Source organism: Xyrauchen texanus, chromosome 32 (genome assembly GCF_025860055.1).
Source record: "Xyrauchen texanus isolate HMW12.3.18 chromosome 32, RBS_HiC_50CHRs, whole genome shotgun sequence".
Lineage (NCBI taxonomy): Eukaryota > Metazoa > Chordata > Actinopteri > Cypriniformes > Catostomidae > Xyrauchen > Xyrauchen texanus.
In genome coordinates, this window is record NC_068307.1 from 5067235 (window position 1) to 5095141 (window position 27907).

Here is a 27907-nt window from a genome sequence, read left to right on the forward strand (position 1 = left end):
TAACGCCAGTAGTGCTGAAATTAAATGCTCAACAAGCGCATGTGGATGTGGAGTTTGGGTGTCCGCATACTTTTGGCCATATAGTGCATTTCTAAAGGAAAACAAAAACAATCAAATGTCTTTTTCTGACATTCGAATGTCATATCCCCCCATTGGTCAAACAAGTCCAATGGACAAATTATTTTCCTGATGATACTGACGATATGAATGCAAATATACGCCATTTAGTTATATACGGTATTACTATATGTTGACACTAGACAACAATCTGAAGACACATGAATTTACTTTTATGGCCCCAAAAAGTATTTGAAGCTTTAAACCACACTTTGCATTAGATAACAGATCTTTTCCCAGAACCAACTTTTCTGACCCACTTTTCGATGACTTTCAATCAGCTGGTCCCAAGGTCATTTTTAGCGGATGTCTGAAATCAATTCCCTTCAATTTAAAGGGAAAGTTCACCCAAAAATGAATTCTCTCATCATTTATTCACCCTCATGCCATCCCAGATATGTACGATTTTCTTTCTTCTGCTGAACACAAATTATGATTTTAAGAAAAGTCCATACAATGCAAATGAACGGTGACCAAAACTTTGAAGCATCAAAAAGCTCCCATAAGGCAGCATAAAAGTAATCCATATGACTCTTGAATTTATAAGTGATATGATTGGTGTTGGTGAGAAACAGATGAATATTAAGTCCTTTTTTATCCATAAATCTCCACTTTTGACCAGCCCCAACCAGTAGGTGTCGATATACACGAAGAATGCGAATTGCCAAAAAACTCAAGAAGAATGTGAAATTGAAAGTGTAGATTTATAGTAAAAAATTACTTAAATATTGAACTGTTTCTCACCCACACCTATCATATCGCTTCTGAAGAAATGGATTAAACCACTGGAGTCTAATGGCTTACTTTTTTGCTGCCTTTATGTGCTTTTTGGAGCAACAAAAAAAGTTTTTTTTTGTGATAATCAGAAGACAGAAAGTCACACACATCTGGGATGGCATGAGGGTGAGTAAATGATGAGAGAATTTAAATTTTTGGGTGAACTATCACTTTAACACAGGTGAAAATCACTCATCAATGTTCCATTAAAGGGATATTCCAGGTTCAATACAAGTTAAGCTCAATCGACACAATTTGTGGCATAATGTTTATTACCACAGAAAATATGTTCAACTCTTCCCTCATTTCTTAATATAAAAAGCATAAATTGCAGTTTCAGTTAGGCACTTACAATGGAAGTGAATGGGGCAGTCCATCAACATCAAAATACACATTGTTTTAAAAGTTTAGACACAAGATCATTGTGAATAAATCACTTACTAACATTATCAGTGTAAAGTTATATGAAATATTACAACTGCGTTGCCATGACGACACAACACCCGTAAATCCCAAAAGCATCTTTAACTCATTAAATTCATGTACAACTAAAATCATGGTTACATGTATAATGTTTCCATCTTGTGGCTATTAATATGAAACTGTGCGTATTTTAATGTTTATGTATTTGCCCCATTCAAAGGGCATAGCCAGGAAATTACTAATGGATGGGTCAAATTTTCACCCCAATTATTTTTTTCTCCAAATTTTACTTAGCAACAGAAAAGTGGCACATTCAAACTGTTCTTTCACACTTTCAGAAAGCAGAATTTTTAAATATATATTTGGAGTAAAAAATAAAATCTAAAATATTCAGGATGGGCCTGGGTTTAATTAGGGTGGGCCCAGGCCCACCCTGGCCCACCCTCGGCTACACCACTGCCATATTCACTTTCATTGTAAGTGCCTCTCTGCAACTGCAATTTTTAAATAAACGAGAGACTAGTTGAAAATATTTATTGTGGTTATTAACACTATGCCACAAATGCTGTTGATTGAGCTTTGAGAATCAATTAGTAAGAAGTATTTTTTGAAATATGTGCTTGTGATATCTTTCTTTAAAATAAGTGCCACTTGGTTTGATATTTTGTTAGCTAATGCAATGACAATACATTTTTAACTATGGCCTAAGCATTGAAATACTCGTTCGAGCCACTGTATGACTATAATCGCCAATATACCATTAAGATATGAGTAACACAATAACATTTGCAGAACAGTAGTATGTATTTATCTCCATCTCATAGCTATTGTCTTTGAAGTCACATTAAGGGTAAATATTTCAGTACCATAATTACACTAAATAAATGTAATCTTGCTAAATCACATACTTTCTTTAAAGAAAAATAAATCTATATTTGAAAACACGGTCCCTCGATGCCTTGGCAGATCTGGGCAGAACCAGTCCACTGGGTTTGGGTTTGAGGGCCAGCGTAACTTAGGTAGAACCATTTTAAAGTGCTGTGATTGACACGGCTATTCACGTCAAGCTCTATTCTAGACCTTCAATTTCAGCTAATGCCTTCTGAAATCTTTATAAGCTCATATTTTTATTTTTCAGCCTTGCAAATTTGAAGAAAAATGGCTTCCATCACATATACTTGGCTTTAAAAAGCTATAACTGCAACATTTAACTGACTAACTAACTTGCCTTTCATAATCTTTAGTGCTTTGCCAAACCTTTGCAGTCTACCTGTGCTAATTTGGCACGATGAACAAGTAGCACAGTTTTTGCTAGCTTTAAATTGACTTGTGCATGGAGAGACACTATGGACAACAATATGCAACAACACTGAGAACTCTACCGGAGGACAGGACCTTGAAGAATTTCCATTCACACGTGAATCCCTGGAAGCTTGCATACTAAGGTTTACGTTCATACCAAATATCCATTGATTTTAGGGTTACTCTGTCCATACCAGTAATTACATTAATAGCGCTGTCACCATAAATACATCTATCCACTTGAGAAACAATTGCCTCAAATCTTGGATGATGGTCTCTTCCTTCTTTAACCATACTAGCTCTAGTTCTAGCTGGTGTCTGGTCAGTCACACTGTTTGATTGAACTCTTTGCTACTTCCTGTCAAGGACTGGCAGCTTTGAATCAGACTGAAGGTCATCGGCTCCAACCTCCCTCCTCATTCCTCACTCTCTTCCTCATCTCCTTTAGTGCCCTTGCTCCAACGTTGGAAACAGTGGACGGTGGAAGCCAGGAAGAAGCTGGCTATGATGGCTGCCACCGAGACGGAGATGCCCGAGAAGATGATGATGAGGAAATCGGTGAGGGTGAGTGTGATCTGGCACTCCCGAAAACTGTCCCGGGAGAGCTGACTGAGAGGCAAGCGGCGTCCATCAGTGGCCAAAGAGCACTCCATACCCTCTATACCTGTTTAAGGTGAACAAAACGAAAATCGTATTAGAATTGACCATAGTTTGTGCATAGTAACTAAAGTTTCACTGTGGTATTTGTAGTAAGATTATTATCAGGTGATTTCTTGGATGGCTCACCAGTGCAATGGTTATACCAATGTCAACATAGTTTTTTTTTAGGGCTGCACGATACATATTGCATTTTTAGAAATATCTAAATTTGCATATCACGATATGCATATCGCAAGTGCTTGTGATATTACTTAAAAAGTTACGTTTTTTGGCGACGCAGATTGCAGAGAATAGACTTGCCGCATGATTGTCACTTCATGTGTGTGCATAGGCGCAGATCCAGTGCACAAGATATTTGAATAGGTAGCAACCACGCTCTGTCACGCATAGTATTAAAGAGCATCAAAACAACATTTATTGATGAATTTTGTGAAACAATTGGCAGAATTTGAAAACTGAGATTAAGGCCTAGTCCACACTAATATGTTTTCATTGAAAACGCATCTTTTTCTCTCCGTTTTGCCCTTCCGTCCACACTGAGATGGCGTTTTTGTCCGCGAAAACTGAGCTTTTTGAAAACTGTGTTTTCGCATTGTAGTGTGGATTGTGAAAACGGATGCTTTGGAAATCGATGATGCATTTTTAGTCATGTGATCTATCCAACCAAAACAATCAAGATGGCGGCCTGTGTTATAGCGGCTTTGTTGTACTTGATACTCACTTTGATAGCGTTGTTAAAAAATAAATGTCACTTTGTACAACCTTCACATTGCATTCCTTCAAAGGCAAAGGGAAGCTTACTCGGAATTGGTGTCTGGCGACGGAACACGAGGACAATTGCGTTTTAGACCGTACATGCAGCGGGGATTGCATGCGCAGTGACACAATTTAAGCATTTTCATACATTTCAGTGTGGACGAGCAACTTTTGGAAAACGCTTGAAAACGTTAGTGTAGACAGAGCGTTTTGAAACGAAAACACATTTTCAAATGTATCCAGATTTATGTAGACGTAGCCTAAAATAGTGTTTCTCCAAAAACAACTTTCGACTCAAGTTTCACTGCTGTTTAAACATTTCTCGGATCGCATCATTTATATGTATAAATGTTTTCCATATAAAAAGGACTAAATATTAAATGAAACAAATGAAAATAACATGCAATGTAATCTCTTCAGTAATCAAAATACTTTTTGAATGTAACTGTATTCTGATTACCATATAAAATATAATTACAAATCATTTTAGCTGACAAAAATTACATGTTTTAGTTGTATCAAACTGTAACAGACAAAACTTTTACCATATACTCAAGTATTTTGAAACATTTATTACATATAAACTACTTACAATTATTAAAAAATTTAGCCAAACAAAAATTGATATGTTTAATATTTAAGATAAAAAAAAAAAAACATTAAATATTAATATAATGAATATGCTGAAATATCCACTACTTATGTTCCTCACATTTTGACAGTTTCGGATATTGTGTTACGTGTAGCAAGTTTTTAAATAAACTGAGTATTTACAATGCAAATTACGCATTCTGACTAGCACGTAATTTAGTTCAAATTGGCTGGATCATCCCCAACATACTATGACTTAATCAATTCTTTCTAGATTTTTCTTTCTTTAAAATAAATAAATAATAGTATTAGTGCATTGCTAATATCTCGCAGTATTAGTTTTTACTCATCATATTTTGTCAACAGCATGTGTTAATTAAAACTATTTGATTATCATCATGATGTGACTACTTCGGCTCATTTTATTCATCTTTGACAAAATAATTATTTATTTTTTAATTCACTTTTCACTTTGTATAGCCTATAATTAACCACTTGACCCGCATTTAACAGTATTTGTTTACTTTTTATACATTTTAATGTTGCACCCTTATAAACTAACATAAACAGCTGTATGTGTTCAGATAAACATTAACGAAAATTTATAAATGTAGTTAAAAAAATTTATATAAAAAAAGCCTTGTTTAATGTTAGTTCATGTTTACTATTTCATTAACTGTTGTTAACATATAGAACCTTATTTTAAGCCTAAACTGCAACTCCTATAGTGCCAATTATATGCTGAATAAACAAAAAACATTCCATAACATTCTTATTATTGCATATTGTATAATGCATGTGGTCTAAAGAGTATCATATTTTTGTATTACGATACTTGATACATGGCAAATAGGTAAGGACAGAATTTTGGCATGCTGGTCGGCATTTTGAATTCAGAATTTGACCCAATACAACAGTACAGCTCTATTAGTTTACAAAATACATTAAAGGTCTGGACAGTGGTACTGTATGGCCATCCAGATCAGATTTCATCAGGCATAAATGGAATCCCTGGACTCGTTTCAAGAACTGTTTCCATTTTTACAGAAGGAAATGGCAAGGGGGCTTAAAGGACGGCCTAGAATAGCTCCCATGTTTATTTATGCCATTGTTTGACCAAGACAAGAGAAATATAAAACTGTCAGCACTCAATCATTCAAAACAAAAGTCAAACAAATTCAGACACACTCAGTGTGGCCCCACTGATACACCGCTTTGTCAATGAGAACCAATAAAGGGCATAGAGACTTGGGCACGTCTAGTGCAATTCCACTGAGAGGAATATTTGATGACAGCTTTCAGCTGTGCGGATAAATATAATCTTGCATTGTTTAAATGTAAATTATACACTGGTGGAGTAATGTACAGATTTTGCTGTTTCGGAAGGAAATTGGTAATTTAATTTACCAAAGTGGCATTCAACTGATCACAAAGTCAGGCCATTACTGATGTAAAAAACAGCACCGTCACTATGTGAAAAAAAAAAAAGTAATTTTTGATTAAATCTAGACAGGCCCCATTTCCAGCAGCCATCACTCCAACACATTATCCGTGAGTAATCATACTAAATTGATAATTTAGTACTAGAAAATCACTAGCCATTATATCAAACACAGTTGAAAGCTATTTGGTTCATTAAATATGAAATACTATTTGGTAAATTAAAGCTTAACATTGTCTTTGTGTTTGTTTTGCCACAGTATGCAATAGACTGGCATGTCTTAAGGTCAATATTAGGTCAAAAATGACAAAAAAGAAACATGTAGAAACATGTCAATCAATTGTTTTGAGGAATGAAGGCTGTACAATGCTTGAAATTACCAAAGAACTGAAGATTCATACAAAGTCTTCGTACACTACAGTCTTCAAAGTCAAAGGACAACTGGCTCTAACAAGGACAGAAAGAGATGTGGAAGGTCAGATGTACAACTAAACAAGAGGATAAGTACATCAGAGTCTCTAGTTTGAGAAATAGATGCCTTACATGTCCTCAGCTGACAGCTTCATTGAATTCTACCCGCTCAACACCAGTTTCATGCACAACAGTAAAGAGAAGACTCAGGGGTGCAGGACTTATGGGAAGAATTGGAAAAAAAAGCCACTTTTGAAACAGAAAATCAAAAAGAAAAGGTTCGAGTGGGCAAAGAAACACAGACATTGAACAACAGATAATTGGAAAAGAGTGTTATGGATCTTAACCCCATTGAGCATTTGTGGGTTCAGCTAGACTGTAAGGTGCATGAGAAGTGCCCGACAAGACAGTCACATCTATGGCAAGTGCTACAGGAAGTGTGGGGTGAAATGTCACCTGAGTATCTGGACAAACTGACAGCTAGAATAACTAGGATCTGCAAAGCTGTCATTGCTGCACATGGAGGATTTTTTGATGAGAACTCTTTGAAGTAGTTTAAGAAGTTCTGAACATTTTTCAAACTGTAATCACAATTTTTCACGTTATTAATGTCCTGACTATACACTGTGATCAGTTGAATGACACTTTGGTGAATAAAAGTAACAATTTTATTCCATAAGAGCAACATCTGTACATTATTACAAACGTTTGGCCACCAGTGTATATTCGTTTGTGAGTAGATGTGTGATTAGAGAGGAATCTATTGAAAAGGAATAATTCTAGTAAAAGAAAAAATAAATGACTTTTTTTTTAAGATGACATCAAGGCAGGTTTGTTCTCTTCTATAGCTGAATGCATATAGAGGTGCGAAATAATACAGCAGGAGTATGTCCTGATGATAAAACAAGCAATGGGGGGGGGGGGGGGTTCACTCTTATCGTGCACAGTCATAAAGTGCAGTTTCACAGAAGAATGGGAGTTATGGTGAGTTCCCTCTCATTGCTTTTAACAGTCAGGTCATCTGCTGCACTGGAGTGTGAGCTTCTGTGTGGGAGATGTAACTATATCCAGCACTACCTCACAGTTTGTGTGGGATAGCTGCATAACAGCAGAAAACGACACGAGTGTGCATCTAGCTCCTCTTGATTTACAATTGTTCTGTACTGTCAAATACTGCAGGATTTCACAAGATGCAACTGCATAAACTGTGAAAACAATGCCCACTAGGTCATTTTCAATTGTATAAACATACAGTATAAAAGGAGCTGTTAAGCAGCATCTAGCCTCAGTCACAATTCCCTTTTTTTCCCATCTTTTTCCTACAAATTAATGGTAACATTCTGTAACATCTCCTTTTGTGTTCCACATTAGACAGAAGGTCAAATGGGTTTGGAATAACATGAGAGTGAGTAAATAGTAAATCCCTAATGGTGGAATTCCTAATAAGCCCTTGCACTTGAATTTAATATGTATGCTTGGGACTTAAAGGGGGTGTTAAACCCCCTTTAACACTAACCCTTTAGGAAGTGTCTTTTGTGACAATTATCCTAACAATTTCACAAATTGGAGTTGTATATACTGTAAAATAACAGTATATAGATATACACTCACCTAAAGGATTATTAGGAACACCATACTAATACTGTGTTTGACCCCCTTTCGCCTTCAGAACTGCCTTAATTCTACGTGGCATTGATTCAACAAGGTGCTGAAAGCATTCTTTAGAAATGTTGGCCCATATTGATAGGATAGCAGCTTGCAGTTGATGGAGATTTGTGGGATGCACATCCAGGGCACGAAGCTCCCGTTCCACCACATCCCAAAGATGCTCTATTGGGTTGAGATCTGGTGACTGTGGGGGCCATTTTAGTACAGTGAACTCATTGTCATGTTCAAGAAACCAATTTGAAATGATTCGAGCTTTGTGACATGGTGCATTATCCTGCTGGAAGTAGCCATCAGAGGATGGGTACATGGTGGCCATAAAGGGATGGACATGGTCAGAAACAATGATCAGGTAGGCCGTAGCATTTAAACGATGCCCAATTGGCACTAAGGGGCCTAAAGTGTGCCAAGAAAACATCCCCCACACCATTACACCACCACCACCAGCCTGCACAGTGGTAACAAGGCATGATGGATCCATGATCTCATTCTGTTTACGCCAAATTCTGACTCTACCATCTGAATGTCTCAACAGAAATCGAGACTCCTTCAGACCAGGCAACATTTTTCCAGTCTTCAACTGTCCAATTTTGGTGAGCTTTTGCAAATTGTAGCCTCTTTTTCCTATTTGTAGTGGAGATGAGTGGTACCCGGTGGGGTCTTCTGCTGTTGTAGCCCATCCGCCTCAAGGTTGTGCGTGTTGTGGCTTCACAAATGCTTTGCTGCATACCTCGGTTGTAACGAGTGGTTATTTCAGGCAAAGTTGCTCTTCTATCAGCTTGAATCAGTCGGCCCATTCTCCTCTGACCTCTAGCATCAACAAGGCATTTTCGCCCACAGGACTGCCACATACTGGATGTTTTTCCCTTTTCACACCATTCTTTGTAAACCCTAGAAATGGTTGTGCATGAAAATCCCAGTAACTGAGCAGATTGTGAAATACTCAGATCGGCCCGTCTGGCACCAACAACCATGCCACGCTCAAAATTGCTTAAATCACCTTTCTTCCCCATTCTGACATTCAGTTTGGAGTTCAGGAGATTGTCTTGACCAGGACCACACCCCTAAATGCATTGAAGCAACTGCCATGTGATTGGTTGATTAGATAATTGCATTAATGAAAAATTGAACAGGTGTTCCTAATAATCCTTTAGGTGAGTGTATAGTCACTATAACATGTTAGCATGATTTTAGTGTGATTAAATCACTTACCTTATCTGATAAGAGTTATCCAATATTACAACTTTGTTGTCATGATGACATAATGATGGTAAACCCAGTAATCTGGTAAACGATGTAGCACTTGAAAAATCCCTGATTTTATCACACTGTATTCAAGTTAACCTACAGTATATAATATTATCGTCTTATGGCTATACATTTAAAACTGTGTTTATTTGATGTTTATGGACTAGCCCCATTTGCTTCCATTGTAAGGGCCTCACTGTAACCATACTTTTTGCATTTCTTTCAAATAAACCTGGGACAAGATGATTATTATTATTTTTATTTTTTTTGGTATCTACATTATGCCACAAATGTAAACCTCAAAATCTGGAGTTTAAAATCTGTTTAAAATTGACATGACCCTCCTGAAAAGACCAGTATTGCACAATGTATATTTTGTTTTGAATGCTGGTGCTGTTGTATCTGCCAGGATACAACAAAAGACCATGCTTGTTTGACCAACTTTTGCTGGTTTGCTGGTTTTAGTATGGCTAAAGTGGTCCATCAGCTGAACACCACCACTAACCAGCCTTGACCAGCACGTAATTTCAAGCTGGTCTTTAAAAAAAACATACATTCATTGATTATGTGTGAAATAATCAAAGATAGCCTTGGTCTTCATAAAATATTTCTCAAATAATCTCAATGCTTCTAAATAGTTTCTCAACATTTCTTGTTTCTAAACATTAAGCTGGTATTAGGCCATGTCAGAGACTATTTCGTGGGCCACTTCTGTTAAAATGAATGGGAGAAATTGGAACAACGACAAAAGTTGTACTGTAGAAAGGAAGTCCCGCCTTACAGGTGAAAGAGCCAATCGACTTAGACACAAACATCACCTATTAATCAACTCAAACCTGCATGCACATTAGCCACATAAGACAGGAACATTTCAGTTTTTATTTTAGAGAGAAATCTGAGGTAAAGGAGCACAATTTCTGTCTGCAGTGTTGTCAGATTTTACTGGTCATTTGAAATATGTTCATTGATTGAAATTTGACCAACCGTTTCGGAGATTTCTGACTTTCCCCATTCAAGTAGACAGGAGCTGCACTTTCATGGCTGGAAATAGCCTCCCGAGAGTGTTTCAAAGATGGCCACCAGTGGACTGACTTGCTAGAAAGACTTTGGTCACGTCCACACTTCTTCACTTTGATTCTGTTACATTTATGCCTTTCATCCACTGAAAATGGAGACTTTGGAAAACTCTCTCCATAACTGCTACTTTGGAAAACTATAACGTTAGGAAAAGTATACGAGTTTTCAAATGTAAACAGGTTAGTGTGGAAATGGCCTTAGTTAGTTAGTCAACAAGCAGGAATTTGATTGGTCCTTTGCAGTTTATAAAGTGATTTATTTATGTATTTGCCATTTTTTTGCTGCTACTTTTCTTGATAGAGATAGTAATGAAAGGACAGGAAGAGGTGGAGGAAACAGGATCAGGCAATGAAGCTAGCCGTAGTAAAACTTGCATGCCCACATGAGCCCCACAATGTTGGATCACATGTGTTAACCACTAGGCCACATGTATTTTTTATGCATTTAAATCATGTATTAAGCTATATAATATACAGTATTATGAGCTATATGTGTATTACAAATTTTAATGAAGTCCATTTTGACCTCAACTCATTTACATATGAAAATCTCCGTCATCTCCAAGTGAGAGTCTATTTATCGATTTATTGATTTCTACTTTAGTTTCAAGAGCTATTGTAGAACATACTTATCTAAGTGTCAGGTGAACACACTGTAGGATGATAAAGGGCCTCTATTTATATTCACATAGCTTCTTCACACACTCATCGCTCTGCTAACTTCACACAGTGGCCTTTAGCACTTTAAGGGGCTACTCTGTCTGATCACGTGACCCTCAACCTGTCTCCTCCAGTTGATTAATGCAATATAATATATATCTTCTCAAGATGTACATTTTTTTCCTTTTTCGCTGTAGATGAAGAGCACAGGCTTTGTTCAGAGGGACATGAATTAATCAATACGCTGTGTGCTAGGAAATATACTTGACCTCAAAGCATCGCAACCTGGTTACAGTTTCTACATGATTTATTTCCATCACAGGTTACTGTACTTAAACGGGCAGCCTGGGAAGCAGGTTATATGAGAAATTTTATGAAATGAGAATTTTGTGAAAATAAAGGAAGGGGGTTTGTGAAATTTCTGTTATATTTATATTTCATCGTGTGCACTCCATATACTGTAAAACGGTTCAACGACATTTTACAAACTGTTTGAGATTTATATGTCATGTCTGAGGAATACATTATTCAGACAAAACAACATGTCCCAAGAGTCAAATGTTTGCTTTCAGAATACAAGGCTAAATTTAATGAAAGGAACAGTTCTAGTAAGTGGGGTTTTCTGATTGATGCTGATGTGTCAGTAAGTTTCCTCACGTAAAACATAAGGTGAAAAGTGGAGCCGCTAATATTATTCAGAGCCCTTAAAGGGGCGTGTTTGGTTTTAATTGGATTATTTAAAGGAGAGTGTAAGATATGACTCAGAACAATTTAGAGGTTTTCTACTTTTAGGGTGAAGTAATAGTAAGTAATTATGTCGAAATATGTTTTGAATCTAATGGCCGTTTCACATCGCATATGTGAGCAGCACGTGAGCAGAGCTTTTTTTTCAGCGCCCATGTTAACAGGTTACAGCATTCACATCGGAAGCGTCAGCAGTGCGTCAGAGCGTAGCGTGAGCATCACGTGACCTGCAGTGCAGCGGGGGTTTCGGCTCAGAGTCAAGTTTTGCAGCAATCCTTAAGCTCAATTAAAGTGACAGCACACTGTTGATGGGCAACATGAATGTAAATTGACACAAAAAAGTACAAATTACACAGAATAAATTTATATTTGTGTGTGTTTTCAACAAATTAAAGCACATAGGATAAAAAGCAAAACACTTGTCAGATAAAAAATAAATGTTAATTATAAAGCTTAGGCCAGAGTATGGTTTTGTCATATAAAACTACACTTTTGTAAAACTACAACAAAATAAAACTGCATATTATATACTACCAGTGCTGGACTGGTAATCTGGCATACCAGCATTTTCCCGGTGGGTCGATGCACTTTGGGGCCGATCAGGGGCGGCGTGGCCATCGTGAGACCCAAGTGGGCCAGTGGGTTGGCTGCGAAACGTGCCGAATGGGCCATGATAAGCAAAAATGAGCCGCATCGTTATGCAGAACGGAGCACAAAAGGTGCCGCGATAGGACAGCAAAAGTGCATCCATATTCTTATGAAGAATGTATTCAACAGTTTTGGCTGATGTTGGAACAAAGATATATCGCTATTCAATGGTTGTGCACACGTATTTCTGACTATATAGTGAATCTCGTCCTGTGTTGTACAAACATTCATAGGTTCCCCCTCATGTACAAAACTAGTTTCTCCAATGAATTAAGGATCAGATCTTCATAGATGAATGTGATTTACACAAGGTTCTATGGATTCTTGTTATGCAAATCAAATCCATTGTATAATACGATGACTTGTCCAAGGCTGAGATGTTCTCTAAACCATGGTCCACCAGCTTCACCAAAAAGACCATGCTACACTCTTTGGCTGAAATTGATCAATAGCGGACAGTGGTTCCATGTGCTTGAATTAGTTTTTTTTTAACTTAAAATTACTATATAATCTTAACAGAAACACTTTGCATAGAAGGAACCTAGTTGAATTAGGTCATAATAAAACAAAATCATACGTGTCAATGAAACTCAAATAAATCACTTTTATTTCTTTACGTACTAACTAGTGAATGTTAGCATGTTAAATACATGCTGGTTGGAAGCACTACAGAGTGTAGTTTAGAAACTATGTTATGGTTAGCACAACATTTGCTCAATAAAGCGAGCAATCAATTTCATGTGTAACATCTACCTGTCCTCATTGTTTGCTCAAAATCCACTCTTCACCATAATGGTTACCCTCAAAACTCCAACATAACAAACTCTCAAAATAACTAAATATTAAACATTAACAATTATCACCCTTCATATTCATCTTGTACAAAAACACATAATATAACACTCAATTTGCACATTTTCGCTCCCCATCGAGTCCCATGCCAAGTATAATGAAATCCCCTGCCCAGTTTCATCAATGCTTCTTTAACACCACAAACAGTATTCATGTCCTAACTCAAATGGACAAAATAAACATTAAACGCAAAGAAATTAAGTTGTGACAAAATGTTCTAGAATTGTGTTGCTTTATGCATCTTCTATGGCCGCTTGATCTATGCAGGGTCACAGGTAGTGCTGGAGCCTATCCCAGCTGTCTCAGGCCGAAGGCAGGGAAACACCCCGGACAGGTGGCCAGTCTATCACAGGGCTAAGATACAAGAGACATACACATTCACACTCTTACTCACACCTATGGACAATTTAGAGTTTCCTTTTCCCTTGATGTGTGAACTCACCTTCATGTTTTTGGACTGTGGGGGAAACCAGAGACCGCAAATGAAACCCACGTGAACAACATGCAAACTCCACTCAAACCGGGGACCTTCTTGCTGTGAAAGCATTTCAGCTTAAAACTGGGTCATATTATTTCAGTTTCATAGTTTTGCATCTTAAATTTTACTTCAGGTACATGTTGACACTGCAAACTAGGTCTTTTCACACCATCAGGTGTGAAGATAGAACTGTGAACATCTCATTCTGGTCAGATACGCTGATAGCACTAAGAGGCCCAGAGGAAAAGTATCACACTCACTTCCTTTTAATGAGAGGATCTTAAGACAAGCTGTTCCTAGACGGTGTCAGGCTCTCTCTCATGAGTGTCAAAAGATAGCCTTCTGTCTTACATGTGTCCAGGATAGCTGAGGTTAAACAGGGTGATTTTCTCTTTCAGCCTGATATGCACTAAATTACCAAAAGTTTGAAGATAAATATGTATATTGTGATATATATTGTTATCGACCAAATATTTCAAGAATATTGCGATACAATTTTTTGCTGAAATTGCCCATCGTTATCTTTTATTTGTCCATTTTACACCTGAGATCCATGTTTTAATGTTCGCTGTCCTATCGCGGCGCCTTTTGTACTCCATTCTGCATAATGCAGCGGCTCATTTTTGCTTATCGCAGCCCATTTGGCACATTTCGCAGCCAACCCACTGGCCCACTCGGTTCTCACGATGGCCAGTCTGCCCCTGATCGGCCCCAAAGTGCGTCGGCCCACCGGGAAAATGCCCGATATGCCAGATTACCAGTCAAGCCCTGGTAGTATATAATAACTTATATTTTAAAATAAGTTTTATCCATGTGTTAATGGATACTGGAAAATAGGTTGACATAAGTAAAGGAATAAATCACCCAAAAATACAAATTCTCTCATCATTTACTCACCCTCATGCCATCCCAGATGTGTACGACTTTCTTTCTTCTGCAGAACACTAATAAAAATTGTTAGTAGAACATCTCAGCTACGTAGGTCCATACAATGCAAGTGAACGGTGACCAACATTTTTAAGCTCCATAAAGCACATAAAGGCAGCAAAAAAGTAATCCATAAGACTCCAGGGGTTTAGTCCATGTCTTCTGTAGTGATCCAATCAGATGTGTGAGAACAGACCACAATGCAACTCCTTTCTCAATGTATATTTTGGTCTGTTCAAACCCCAAAACCGCTTTAGAAGACATGGATTAAACCACTGGAGTGTTATGGATGACTTTTATGCTGCATTTATGTGCTTTTTGGAGCCTTAACATTTTGGTCACCATTCAATTGCATTATATGGACCTACAGAGCTGACCTATTCTTCTAAGAATATGCGTTTGTGTTCTGCAGAAGTCATACACACCTGGGATGGCATTAAAATGTGTAAATTATGAGAGAATTTTCATTCCTGGGTGAACTATCTCTTTAAAAAATACAGTGGTGGTACCATAATACAGTGATAAATAATTTAATACATTTTAATCTTAAAGCTTAAAATACATCTTAATCTCTTTTCTTAATCAAAATAATTAGCATATGCTGAAACAAATTTGAATCAGCCAAATCTTTTACACAAACAGACATTTCAAGAAAACAGCAAGGTGATGGATTTCATCCGGAATTAGAGGCTGGTAACAGAAACAATTACACCAGTGTAACGCACTCTTTCTCCAGTGATTGATTTACCTGGCTGGTGTGAGCCTGATATTGGAGTCTGGCATCTTCCCCATCTCTAACTACATTCAGCCCATTGACTGTAGAATCATGAATAGCTGGTGTGCATTTCAGCATATTGACAACCTTGCCTGACCTCATCTTAACTCTCATCTTGCACTCTACCTTGTAATACACTGCATAAAGGCACTCAAAAGCTCTCTTTGGGGAATGAGTATGAGCGGTTTGATTGAGCTCTAAAAATGGTCATGTTTTGCATATATTAGAATATAAAGGGAAAATGAGTGTAAAAGATGAAGCTCAGAGAAATGAGTGAAAGGTCAAGGAGAATGAGGGAGAGTTTGCAAGTGAGAATGAGTGATATTATAGTAAAGAAGCTCTCAGTCTAAAAAAGAGCTATGTGATCCAGTGAGAACTGTGCGTGACTCATTGTAATCATACAAGGGACTTTGTGATGTCATAGACACATGGGGATTGCTCTCAACAGCCACTTAAACCATGAGGCAGACCATACGGTGGATTATTTAATGTATTAAAAAGGAAATACACTCTCACATTCACGGAAACATCCCAGAAGCCACACGGCAGTTGCAATTTATTTTATTAATACCGGATTGGTTGCAGAACATACTACATAAACAAGAAAATATCATCATAAACACAGATTTATTTGATCTGAATTACATAATGACGATAAATGCATAAAGTACACAAAGAGCAGCATGTCAGAAGAGATATGTAGACAAGGTCATCCCGGACTGGCATACTGATGTTGTGAATAAAAATCTACCTTCACTGGTAGGTCACCTTTTGATCATGTGATAAAAGACCAGACAATAGATGGTAACCTGATAGACAGCTGACGAAGAGTCAAGTCATATGACTCCTCTTTTATTCAAGTGCTTCGCTGTGACATGAGTTCTGGATGACAACGCTATGGTGGACCATGACATATTGTGTCACCCTCATGCCGTTCCAATCCCGTATGACCTTGTTCTTATGCGGAACACAAAAGGAGATGTTTTTGTGAATATTCCAGTATATAGTTGCTGGACTTCTGTGTGTATTGATATCCTTCTTCCTAATATATTATCAGTTTCTTCATGTGCAAAAATTGTTTAAAAATGTTATGACTAAAAAGAAATCAGAAGAAAGCGTTATCTACCATTTAAAAAACAATCTTATTTTTTTAAAGATCATTTGATACAAAGTTAAAGATTTATGTCAAATTCAGTAAATATAGTGCTAAAGAAGGGTTCTTTTTTTTAAGCAATTTTATGTTTATGTTATACTACATTAAATTGTGTGAGATATTGGCATTGTATCGGCCTATCGGCCACCGTGCTCTCTGATTATCAGCATCGGCCATTAAAAAACCCATATTGGTCAACCACTAACAATGACCCTAAACATCAAAGTAAATCCACTACAGAATGGCTTCAAAAAGAAAATCCATCTTTTGAGTGTCCAGTCAGAGCCCAGACCTTAACCCAATAGATTTGCTGTGGAGTGACCTCAAGATAGCCTTTCACACCAGACATCCTAAGAATATGGCTGAGCTGAAGCAGTTCTGAAAGGAAGAATGGTCCAAAATTCCTTCTAAATGTTGTGCAGGTCTAATCCACAACAACCGGAAATGCTTTGTTGAGTTATTGCTGCCAAAGGAGGATTGACCAGTTAATAAATCCAAGGGTTCACTTACTTTTTACACAACACTTTGAACGTTTAATGGGATGTTTTCAATAAAGACATGAAAGTTTATAATTGTTTGTGTGTTGTTACCTTAAGCACATTGTTGCTTGTCTATACTTGTGACTTTGATGAAGATGAGATCACATTGTATGACCAATTAAAGCAGAAAACCAGCTAATTCCAAAGGGTTCACATACTTTTTCTTGATATATATCATGATCGTGAAATAAAATTTGCAAGTAAACGATGACCAAAACTTTGAAGCTCCAAAAAGCACATAAAGGTAGCATAAAAATAATGGTTTAATCCATGTCTTTTGAGGAGATCCAATAGGTTTTGAACAGACCAACATACACCACAACTCCTTTTTAACTATAAATCTTGACAACAGCAATCTTGATTTCAAATACCACTGGAGTCGAATGGATTTCTTTTATGGTATCTTTATGTGCTTTTTGGAGCCTCGTGCAGGACGGGACTCAACTGGTGGTGGAGGTTGCTGAGTTAGCACACTGAAACAGAAATGTGATAGATTGTGAGCAGACTTATAAAGCAACGGCTTACATTGTGATTGGCTGGGAATTACCCAGCTAATGGTGCGTTGATGTACAGCTGCTAGTCTTCCCGCTAGAACTATGTTGTGCTTACATTTCTGGTGTCCATGTTAACGAGCACACTGATCTGAAATCAGTTTATAAATGTTTCTCCTAACACATCTTGGGTGGAAAGAGCTGGTTGTAAATCAGTTAAAAAGAGCAACATTAGACTGGTGTAACACAGATCAGGGCAGTCTGAGGTCACAGGTGATGTTAATTATAGATGCGCTTTGTTCTGTCTTAACCATGAGCAGTGATGACAGCAGTGGATCATGTTTACATTTGTTTCCCTTGTAAAAGATTTATAGCTGAGGCTGGTGATAGACTAAGAAAGTGCACTGAGCACATACTCCCCTGAGGACATTTTGTAAGCAAAGAGTTGAGTTATTTTCTTTCAAAACATTTTCGAAAGGTGGTCACATAAGACACAACTGTAATAAAAGCCAACATAGCTGGACATCAACAACATCAAACCTCATTGAGCAACAAACCAGTGTGAGGCTATAGAAGATTGGGAATTTGAATGGAATATCACTCAAACAAGAGTAAAACTGTATGTTATGTTTCAGTTATGTTTGACATTAGGAAATAAACTGGCACACATCAACTTTTAATATCTACAACAATAATAATGCCACTTGATAGCCTTATACTTAAAGGTGCATTCAGTTATTTTTTCCTGATTAAAAAAGTTTTACTCCACCAGAAATTAATATTAATTTTGAAACATGTGTATAAAATCATGACCAATCACATGACTTGAGTAATCCAGTCATATCAGTAACCTTATAAAGCTGTGTTATTCTACATGGAGAGGGTCTCCTCATGGGGGCTGCCATGTTAGAATCACATGACCAGCCAAATAGGACTCTACTGGCCGGTTACTGGACACTTTCACTCATGGATTAACTGTGAATAGTGAGTTTCTACAATGTCATCTGTAACTGAAAACTATTGTGGTTGAATGATGCTGCATCCACACCACTAGGTGTCAGTGTAAGATGACTAATTCAAAAGTGCACCTTTAAAAACCCCGAACTGCAAGATGAACTTATGCAAGATGAAGGAAAATGACACCCAGGATACATTAAATATAGGCTATGTGCTTTTTATTTATGTATTTTATTTATTATTTTATTTTACAGTGTTGGGTTGGATAATGGAGTGGTGGTGGCGTAGTGGGCTAAAGCACATAACTGTTAATCAGAAGGTCGCTGGTTTGATCCCCACAGCCACCACCATTGTGTCCTTGAGCAAGGCACTTAACTCCAGGTTGCTCCGGGGGGATTATCCCTGTAATAAGTGCACTGTAATTCGCTTTGGATAAAAGCGTCTGCCAAATGCATAAATGTAATGTAAATGTATAAAAGTGTCTGCTAAATAATTAAATATAATAAAAGAGTGTCACATCATTAAATCATATTTTATCTAGTATAACTTCCTTACTGTATATTTTCAATTCCATAATTATCTAATACATATATATATATATATATATATATAAACTGTGACCATACGATTCTGTCTTGTTGATATAAAGCAGGCTTGGCAGTGATTGAGTGTAATGGACACTCATTTATTCTGATTGTTGATGCTCAGAGTGAGGATTATCTAGACACCTTCATTCTCCAAATGCCTCCATCTGTCACACATCCCTGGGTGACAATGCTTTAACAAGAGTGATGCCCTGAACACATGTATGTTTACATATATTGAACACACACATACAGATTGTAAAGTCTGCATTAATGAAACTCAGTGCATACTTGAAGGGATAGTTGCGTGACATGTTAGATTTAAAAGGAATATTCTGGGTTTAACACAAGTTTAGGTCAATCGACAACATTTTTGAATAATGTTTTTTTTTCTACACGTAGATGGCATAATAAAACAATTCTAGAAAATGACTTCAATTTGGGTATAATTTGGTTCTGAAGCTCTAACATCAGATCAAACATGAATTTAATTCCTGAACAGTTGCACCACTTTTGCATGTGGGATTTCAGTGCAAAAACCTACATCTTATTCACTACGGGATGTAACATAGCCTGGAGAACAGTGAGGGGATAATCTACTGTAATACTTTTTGGCTTCTAATCCAACAGTTTATATCTTTTATCTTTTTTCTCATGCAGCCAGAAATAGAAGGACTGATATTTCCCGCTGTTGGGAAATTCATCTTCTCATTAAAGGGATAATCCACGCTGAGCTTTAATTCTGCAGATATGTAATGGTAAATTGTGCCTCCGACCAAGCAAAGGTATCTCAGATGAGATCAGCAGTTCACCATAAGAGGGTAAAAATCCATTCCTCTGATATGTAGAGAGCAGCTACATTATACAGTATAGTAGATTTACTACTCAATTTTTCTGTATATGCTGCGGCGGACTATACAGTATAGTTTATTTATAAACCTTTCCCCTATTTCAAAAGCTGTTAATGAATTTTGGATATAATTTACTATTACATATCTTAGACTAGAACAGCAATGCACCAAGTGAAAAATCTGCAAAAATCGGCAGCTGTGTTTAACCTTTGTGTTGTGTTCATTTGTGCTAACACATTTCGTGTTCTCAGTCAAAAATGACCGGACAACTAAGATTGTTAATAAATCACTCATATTGCATATACACTCACCTAAAGGATTATTAGGAACACCTGTTCAATTTCTCATTAATGCAATTATCTAATCAACCAATCACATGGCAGTTGCTTCAATGCATTTAGGGGTGTGGTCCTGGTCAAGACAATCTCCTGAACTCCAAACTGAATGTCAGAATGGGAAAGAAAGGTGATTTAAGCAATTTTGAGCGTGGCATGGTTGTTGGTGCCAGACGGGCCGGTCTGAGTATTTCACAATCTGCTCAGTTACTGGGATTTTCATGCACAACCATTTCTAGGGTTTACAAAGAATGGTGTGAAAAGGGAAAAACATCCAGTATGCGGCAGTCCTGTGGGCTGAAAATGCCTTGTTGATGCTAGAGGTCAGAGGAGAATGGGCCGACTGATTCAAGCTGATAGAAGAGCAACTTTGCCTGAAATAACCACTCGTTACAACCGAGGTATGCAGCAAAGCATTTGTGAAGCCACAACACGCACAACCTTGAGGCGGATGGGCTACAACAGCAGAAGACCCCACCGGGTACCACTCATCACCACTACAAATAGGAAAAAGAGGCTACAATTTGCAAGAGCTCACCAAAATTGGACAGTTGAAGACTGGAAAAATGTTGCCTGGTCTGATGAGTCTCGATTTCTGTTGAGACATTCAGATGGTAGAGTCAGAATTTGGCGTAAACAGAATGAGAACATGGATCCATCATGCCTTGTTACCACTGTGCAGGCTGGTGGTGGTGGTGGTGTAATGGTGTGGGGGATGTTTTCTTGGCACACTTTAGGCACCTTAGTGCCAATTGGGCATCGTTTAAATGCCATGGCCTACCTGAGCATTGTTTCTGTCCATGTACCCATCCTCTGATGGCTACTTCCAGCAGGATAATGCACCATGTCACAAAGCTTGAATCATTTCAAATTGGTTTCTTGAACATGACAATGAGTTCACTGTACTAAAATGGCCCCCACAGTCACCAGCTCTCAACCCAATAGAGCATCTTTGGGATGTGGTGGAACGGGAGCTTCGTGCCCTGGATGTGCATCCCACAAATCTCCATCAACTGCAAGATGCTATCCTATCAATATGGGCCAACATTTCTAAAGAATGCTTTCAGCACCTTGTTGAATCAATGCCACGTAGAATTAAGGCAGTTCTGAAGGCGAAAGGGGGTCAAACACAGTATTAGTATGGTGTTCCTAATAATCCTTTAGGTGAGTGTATTATGCCAATATATGGCATTAGATATTTTATAGAGTAATTATGACAGGTTTTGTGCTTCTTTTTTTAACATATTTAAAAAAAATAAATAAAATAATAATAATAATTTACTGATAGGATTTATTGAACCGAGCTTAGAATCTGGACTTTACAATGCATATAGCTGATCCTACTAATTCTTAAATAATAATGTTTAATTTGTTCTCATTTGTTGTCACAGCAATGATATTTATATATTATAAAAAGATAAGATAGCCATATCTTTGGAAAGGACTAATTTAATAAAATGCAAAGAGCAAATTTGTTTCACTCAGAGACAAAACTGCTTTGAGTATTAATGTATGAAATTCCCTCTGACACACATAAATATAATTAACAGGAATTTTTATTTTTGTCACATTTTCACTAATTACTTCCTAAAACGTAGATATAACATAAACAATGACATATCGTAATTTACAGTAGACCATCCTGATTCAAACGTGCCTAAACACAACATAATATGAGAAGTAGATCTCTAAATATTCCTCAAGATCTACATGATTTACAAAATCTATTCAAATAAAAGAGGCTTTAAACTGTGTCTGAAACAAAAATACAAAACCTCTGCTGGAGAAAACAACCTTTTGCACAACTGGACTTTCACTCTAAATCTTATTGTTACTCTCCTTGCCCTTGTGACAACTTCCCTGTGTGACAACTAGCCCCAGTCTGCACTATACCATGATTTAAAATGAACTATACCATCATATCTCTTACCAAAGATCATGCTCATAACGCCCACCCCTAATATAAACATAAATTAAGTAAATTTTTAGATGCATATCATCCAATGATAAATAGCTTGCTAGAACTTCCTGTCCATCCTATATTTATGCATCATTAAAAGGTCTTTCTAGGCTATTTGTAGTTATAACTAGCTGTTCATCAACTTAAAGTCATAAGAGCTCATTGAGGCATAAATAAGTAGAACACATGAGGTAAGATGTGGGTTGCTAACTCATACGGTGCATCTATGGTAGGCCAGTTGGCAGGTATGCCGAAGGCTTAGCTCTGTTTGTGGCTCCCCGTCTAGTGCTGATGCTGAAGACTGCTTGGTTCCTTCGCTCATACAATTTATCATGCCTTGCTAATGACTGCTTTGAAAGCCTGTGATAAATTCACTTGCAGGAGCCACTGAGGGATATCATATTTTACCCACTGCACCAACTTCCTTTCAATGCCCAAACCCTCATAAGCACATGGCAAGCACAGGCAAAGAGAGGGGATGTCAATGTAATTAAAACAGCACTGATTGTTGACTGTGATTGCATCATGATAAACTTTTAATAAAGAGCACAATTCTTTGTTAAAATAAGAGTTAAGACTTTCTCTTTGCGCATGTATGCAGCGATGCAAAATCAATTTGACAGAAGTCACTGATCTAGAGTCAGATTTTCCCTTCTAATTAGTAATTAAGGTTTGGATTTGAGGTGGGGAAACTGATTATAGGCCAGCAGCAATCTGGTTTCCCTATCAATACCTATAAATAGCATAACACACTCTCTGCCTTGTAACTTGCCCAACAGTTAGTTGTAAAGTAACCACAAGACAAGGTCATGTTCATATGTAAACATACAGCGCTAGCAGCTCATCTGTACAAGCTAAATGACAGATAATGGAGGTCTGGGGCTGTGTAGTGTTTGTCCATTAGATATATTGTTTGTCCAGAGTTATCTATTTTCCATTTTATCCGCAGGGAAATGACATCTGTGAATGGATGACTAGGAGTGTATATACCTGATTTATGAGTATATGATATTAATTTGCTACCTGATCTCATTTAGAAAAAAATAGTTAAATCCAAATCAACACAACGTAGGGCATATCACTTCAGATATATTTAAGATAGCGATTTTGGAAAAATATACCAATCAAATTTTTTTTTTTTAAATGCACTATGCAGTCATTACCTAAAATTGTAGTGACTTAAAATGTCTAATATTCCTTGTGAGAAGATACAAATGAGAGAATTGACATACAGTAAGAGAACAGAGCTGCAAAATCAATGTGGATGGCATATCTTCATTTATTTGCTCTTCGAAGGCTTGAGAGTTCTGACTGAATTCTTTTGACTTTTGATTGCAGATTTTAGCCTCTTGGCAAATCTGTGCATTGTAGTGAGACACTGTTGAGATCATATGAAACTCTGGAGAAAACATGTGAGATTACTGGACTCTATTAAATCTCACAGCTGTCTAGAAGAAACAACTGAGATTGATATTAAAGAGATATAATTTGTTATATTTTTTTAGAGGAAGTTATATTTGTTTTCAGCAGTATATAGAAAGGGGATCTGCTGAGGGTAAATATGTGCATCTTATTAAAATTTCAATGACTATCAAATAAATTGTCTGGTGGAAATTCCCCATTTTCCATCATTATCTATTTCACACAACAATGCTGTGCTCTATTTGCCAGAAAATTAACTACATTTCTGTAAAAGCTGATTTTTGCTATTGTGACCCTTCTCCTGAGACTGATGTGCTCTTTAATACTCTCTCAGACTCAAAAATATATATTTTTTTATTACTGTCTAAGACTCAAGGCAATATCTGAACATCTACTCTAGCTTTTTTTCCCAATTAACCATGTAGCAATACCATGGTGCAATGATGGTATCAGATGGTATAAACATGGTACGTTCATGTACTCATGAAGCATAAAGCTAAACTTAAATTTACTTCAAAGAAAACCATGGTATTATTATGATACTTAAAAAAAAAAAAAAAAGAATAGTATTACCATTGTGCTTTTTGGTTTGTGTATCCGTTTCTCTTCATTAAACATAACCCCAAACCTCTGTTGAATATTACCACAAACCAATCCCAGATCATCATGAACAGGTTATTCCTATCTCTTTAATCCACTGTATTGCTTCTTTTGTTCAAAACAACATCACTGCAAGAGGTGCCTTTGATTGAAAGTTGCCATATAAATAGCATGTCTATAACTGTATGATATATCACACACAGAGAGACAGGCGCACACACAGGCCTGGCAGGAGGAAGCAAGAGTTCGGCATGCGCGGTGATCACAAAGCACATTCCCAAACAGAATGCGAAATGTAAGCTCTGTAGAGGACAGGGATCACCCAGTGGTCTCACAATTATTCTCTACTGTCCTCATTTGTCTTTCATTACACTGGAAATCCCTTGTAGTCATTGTGGGGATGGGCGAGACAGCTATATTTAGATCAGAGGAAGAGGTCCCTTTTATTAAAAAGGCTAGCATAAATAGAGAAGAATCCAGTCGTACAGTAATGTTATGTAACAGTTTAATGATTCACAGTACAAGCCTGATAAATTATTGCACTGATGTCAAATTCAAGGACTTACCATTGGGAAGCTTGTGACTATTCTCTACCAGCCAAGTGAACAGGTTGGCAAAGTTGCAATTGCACACCCATGGGTTGCCCTCTAGCCTTACCACCCGAAGGGAGGGCAGCTGGTTTAGGGCACCCACTTGTAGCCCAGACAGGGCGTTGCGTTCCAGTTCTAGTTCACGCAAAGATGTAAGACCCATGAAAGCATCTTCGTTGACCATGCTCAGGTAAGGGTTGTTGCCCAAGCGCAACTTAATTAGGCTCCTCGACTCTCCAAAAGTCCCTTTGGGGATCTCGGTCAAGTTATTGCAGCCAAGGTCCAGGAAAACCAGCCTGGAGGATGTACTAAGGGTGCCCGGCTCAATGTGGGAGAGTGTGTTGTTGCGAAGGTCTAGATAGACCAGGTCGCTGTAGAGCACTAGGAAGTCCGAGGGAATACGAGGGATCCAGTTGTTAGCCAGCAGAAGTCTCCGCACGTCCAAAGGGATCTCATCCGGAAGACGGGTAAGTCCTTGCCCGCTACAGTCCACAGTGTGAGGGTCTGGGCACAGGCAGGTGGTTGGACAGTTTTCCCCTTGAGCCAACAATGTAAAGGACAGCAAAGCAAGGACAGGCTGGAGTCGGTGGACACATGGCAACATGGTCAAGAGAGAGAGAAAGAAGAGAATGACTTGGGATAGGAAGGAATAGGATAAGACAGGGGGTGAGGGTCAGAGGGCAGGAGATCAGGACAGGGGAGGGGAAGGGGAAAACGAGAAGAGAAATGGAGGAATCAGTGCCAGCACAAAAACATCCTGCAGTCCCGGGCAAGGAATGCTAAAAAAGCTTGCACATGGAGCAGCTTGAGAAAGACGCAGAGGCTGTTTTCATAGAGATCATGTAGCAAGCTGCCCTGGAGTGACGAGCAGACCACTGGCTTTGAAGGCATGAGGGGAGGAGAGATGGCAAGCTGTGGGAGGGAGCATGAAAGAGTGAGAGAAAGGGGTGGAGAAATCACAAGACGGAGGTAAACACAGAGCGGAGAGGTGAAATGAGTGGGAATTTAGAGGCACGGGCAGCTTGGCAGAGTGGAAGAGAAGGGGGCTCTTCCAGCCTTTGTCTAAAAATTAACCCACAGTTGATCGCGGAGACAGAAGCCTGTCTGGCTGACACAAAAGGATTCAGCATAGAGCGAATCTGGCATGGTGAGCAAAGAGTAAAATTATTGCATCCCGCCATTTATCTCTCAGCTGAGTGCAGGAATGAGTGCTCACCCGACGACTGTGAATGTGACCCTTGGCACTTTGGAGCCAATGTAACAGAGCTGTCATGGTCCTAATGAGGCAAATTCCTATAGAGAATTAGGTGCAGGCAAGGGGTGTCCTTTTCTTCTTTCTCCTTTTTTCCTTTTCTCTCTCTCTCCCGTGTGCCTTGCGATGCCCAGACACGACTGAGTCGGATGAGAGATTGTACGGTGCGGTTCTACAGCACTGTTGCTATGGTGAAGAAATCCAAATATCCACAAAGAAGTTGTCTGCATGCAGATTAGAGAGCAGCGCGGTAAACAGGGGAAGACTATCAGCATGCTGGCTCATGGACTCCTCTGCTTTTTTCCTGTGCTGTCTTTGACGATTAATATGGAGGGATGAGCCAACCATGCAGTCAACACATGATGTCATTTCCTTGTGAGATAGATGGAGTCCATTGCAGCTTATTCAGAATAATTATTAATAATATGTAAATAAGCTATTTTATATTTGTTCTCTTTATTCTTTATTTATAAATATTTATTTTATATACTCTTTATTTATAAAAGGGATAGTTCAACCAATATTGAAATGTATGTAGTCAATTAATCATCCAAAGTCAAATCAAAGCTTTTATTGTCATATGTACAGAGTATAGTGTAACAAGTACAATGAAACAGACAATTACAATGTGCAATATCTTCTTACAAACAATGACTGAACATACTTATACAGACAACACCCTTAAATAAACTTACACAATAAGTCCAACATAATTTTCATGTTGTTCCAAACGCCATAAACCCTTCAGTGGATGATGTAAGATGATGTTTGGCAGAATAGACATCTCAGTCACCATTCACTTTCACTGTATGGAAAAGATGCACTGAAAGCAGTTCATTTTCACACAGTTTGTTTATTTTGGTCTCATTTTTAGTCTTTAATCTTTTATTGTCCTTTAATTTGTCATTAAGTCCTTTGTCATTATGTCATATTAATTCATTTTTATTCAATTCTACCCTGGCTTAAATGGTATAGAAGTCGACAAAAATAACATTTTAGTTGATGATAATGTACAAAATGCCAAATGTAAAAAAAACAACAAAACAAAAACAACCTGTAACAGAACAAACTTTGACCAAATATTCAAATGTTTTAAAAAAAATGTATCAACTACTTACATTTATTTAAACATGCATTTATATTTTTAAAATGTAAGATTAAAAAACATGAGTAAACTGTCCTGGAATCCTGAGCTCCTGAAATAATGACATACAGTATAATGAATATACTGAAATATTATTATCATGATACATCTTTTTCATCTCTTCTTTGTTATAGTTAACAAATGACAAAAAACTCCAACAATGAAACATTTTTGCCATTAATTTAATTGGCAAGACTGACACTGAATGAAAGTGGCAGGTGACTAAGACCAACATTGCCACCTATCATCTACATTTGTGTTCCATGGTAGAAAGAGTCTTTCACATGAGGATGAGCAGTACTGTTCACACAAAAACATTTTATTCTGTCATTTCGGGGGCCTAGGTAGCTCAGTGAGTAAAGACACTGTTTAACCACCCCTGGTGTCACGAGTCTGAATCCAGGGCGTGCTGAGTGACTCCAGCCAGGTCTCCTAAGCAACCAAATTGGCTCGGTTGATAAGTAGGGTTGAATCACAT

The 27907-nt window shown here is 37.7% G+C and overlaps 1 protein-coding gene across 1 annotated transcript; it reads right to left on the reverse strand.

Moving 5' to 3' along the window:
• Positions 1-1973: 1973 nt before the first annotated feature.
• Positions 1974-26553, reverse strand: lrrc38b (leucine rich repeat containing 38b). Its single transcript, XM_052102033.1, has 2 exons — positions 25010-26553; positions 1974-3283 (listed from the first exon to the last, which is right to left on the reverse strand). Exons 1-2 carry the CDS (start codon positions 25635-25637, stop codon positions 3036-3038), a joined length of 876 nt encoding a protein of 291 aa, XP_051957993.1. The 5' UTR covers positions 25638-26553; the 3' UTR covers positions 1974-3035.
• Between the last annotated feature and the right edge of the window lie 1354 nt (positions 26554-27907).

Coding starts and splice junctions, on each gene's coding strand:
- lrrc38b (XM_052102033.1), bottom strand. CDS start 25,637: ATGTTGCCATGTGTCCACCGACTCCAGCCTGTCCTTGCTTTGCTGTCC. Junction 3,284..25,009: donor TAGTCACAAGCTTCCCAATG/GTAAGTCCTTGA, acceptor CACCTTAAACAG/GTATAGAGGGTATGGAGTGC.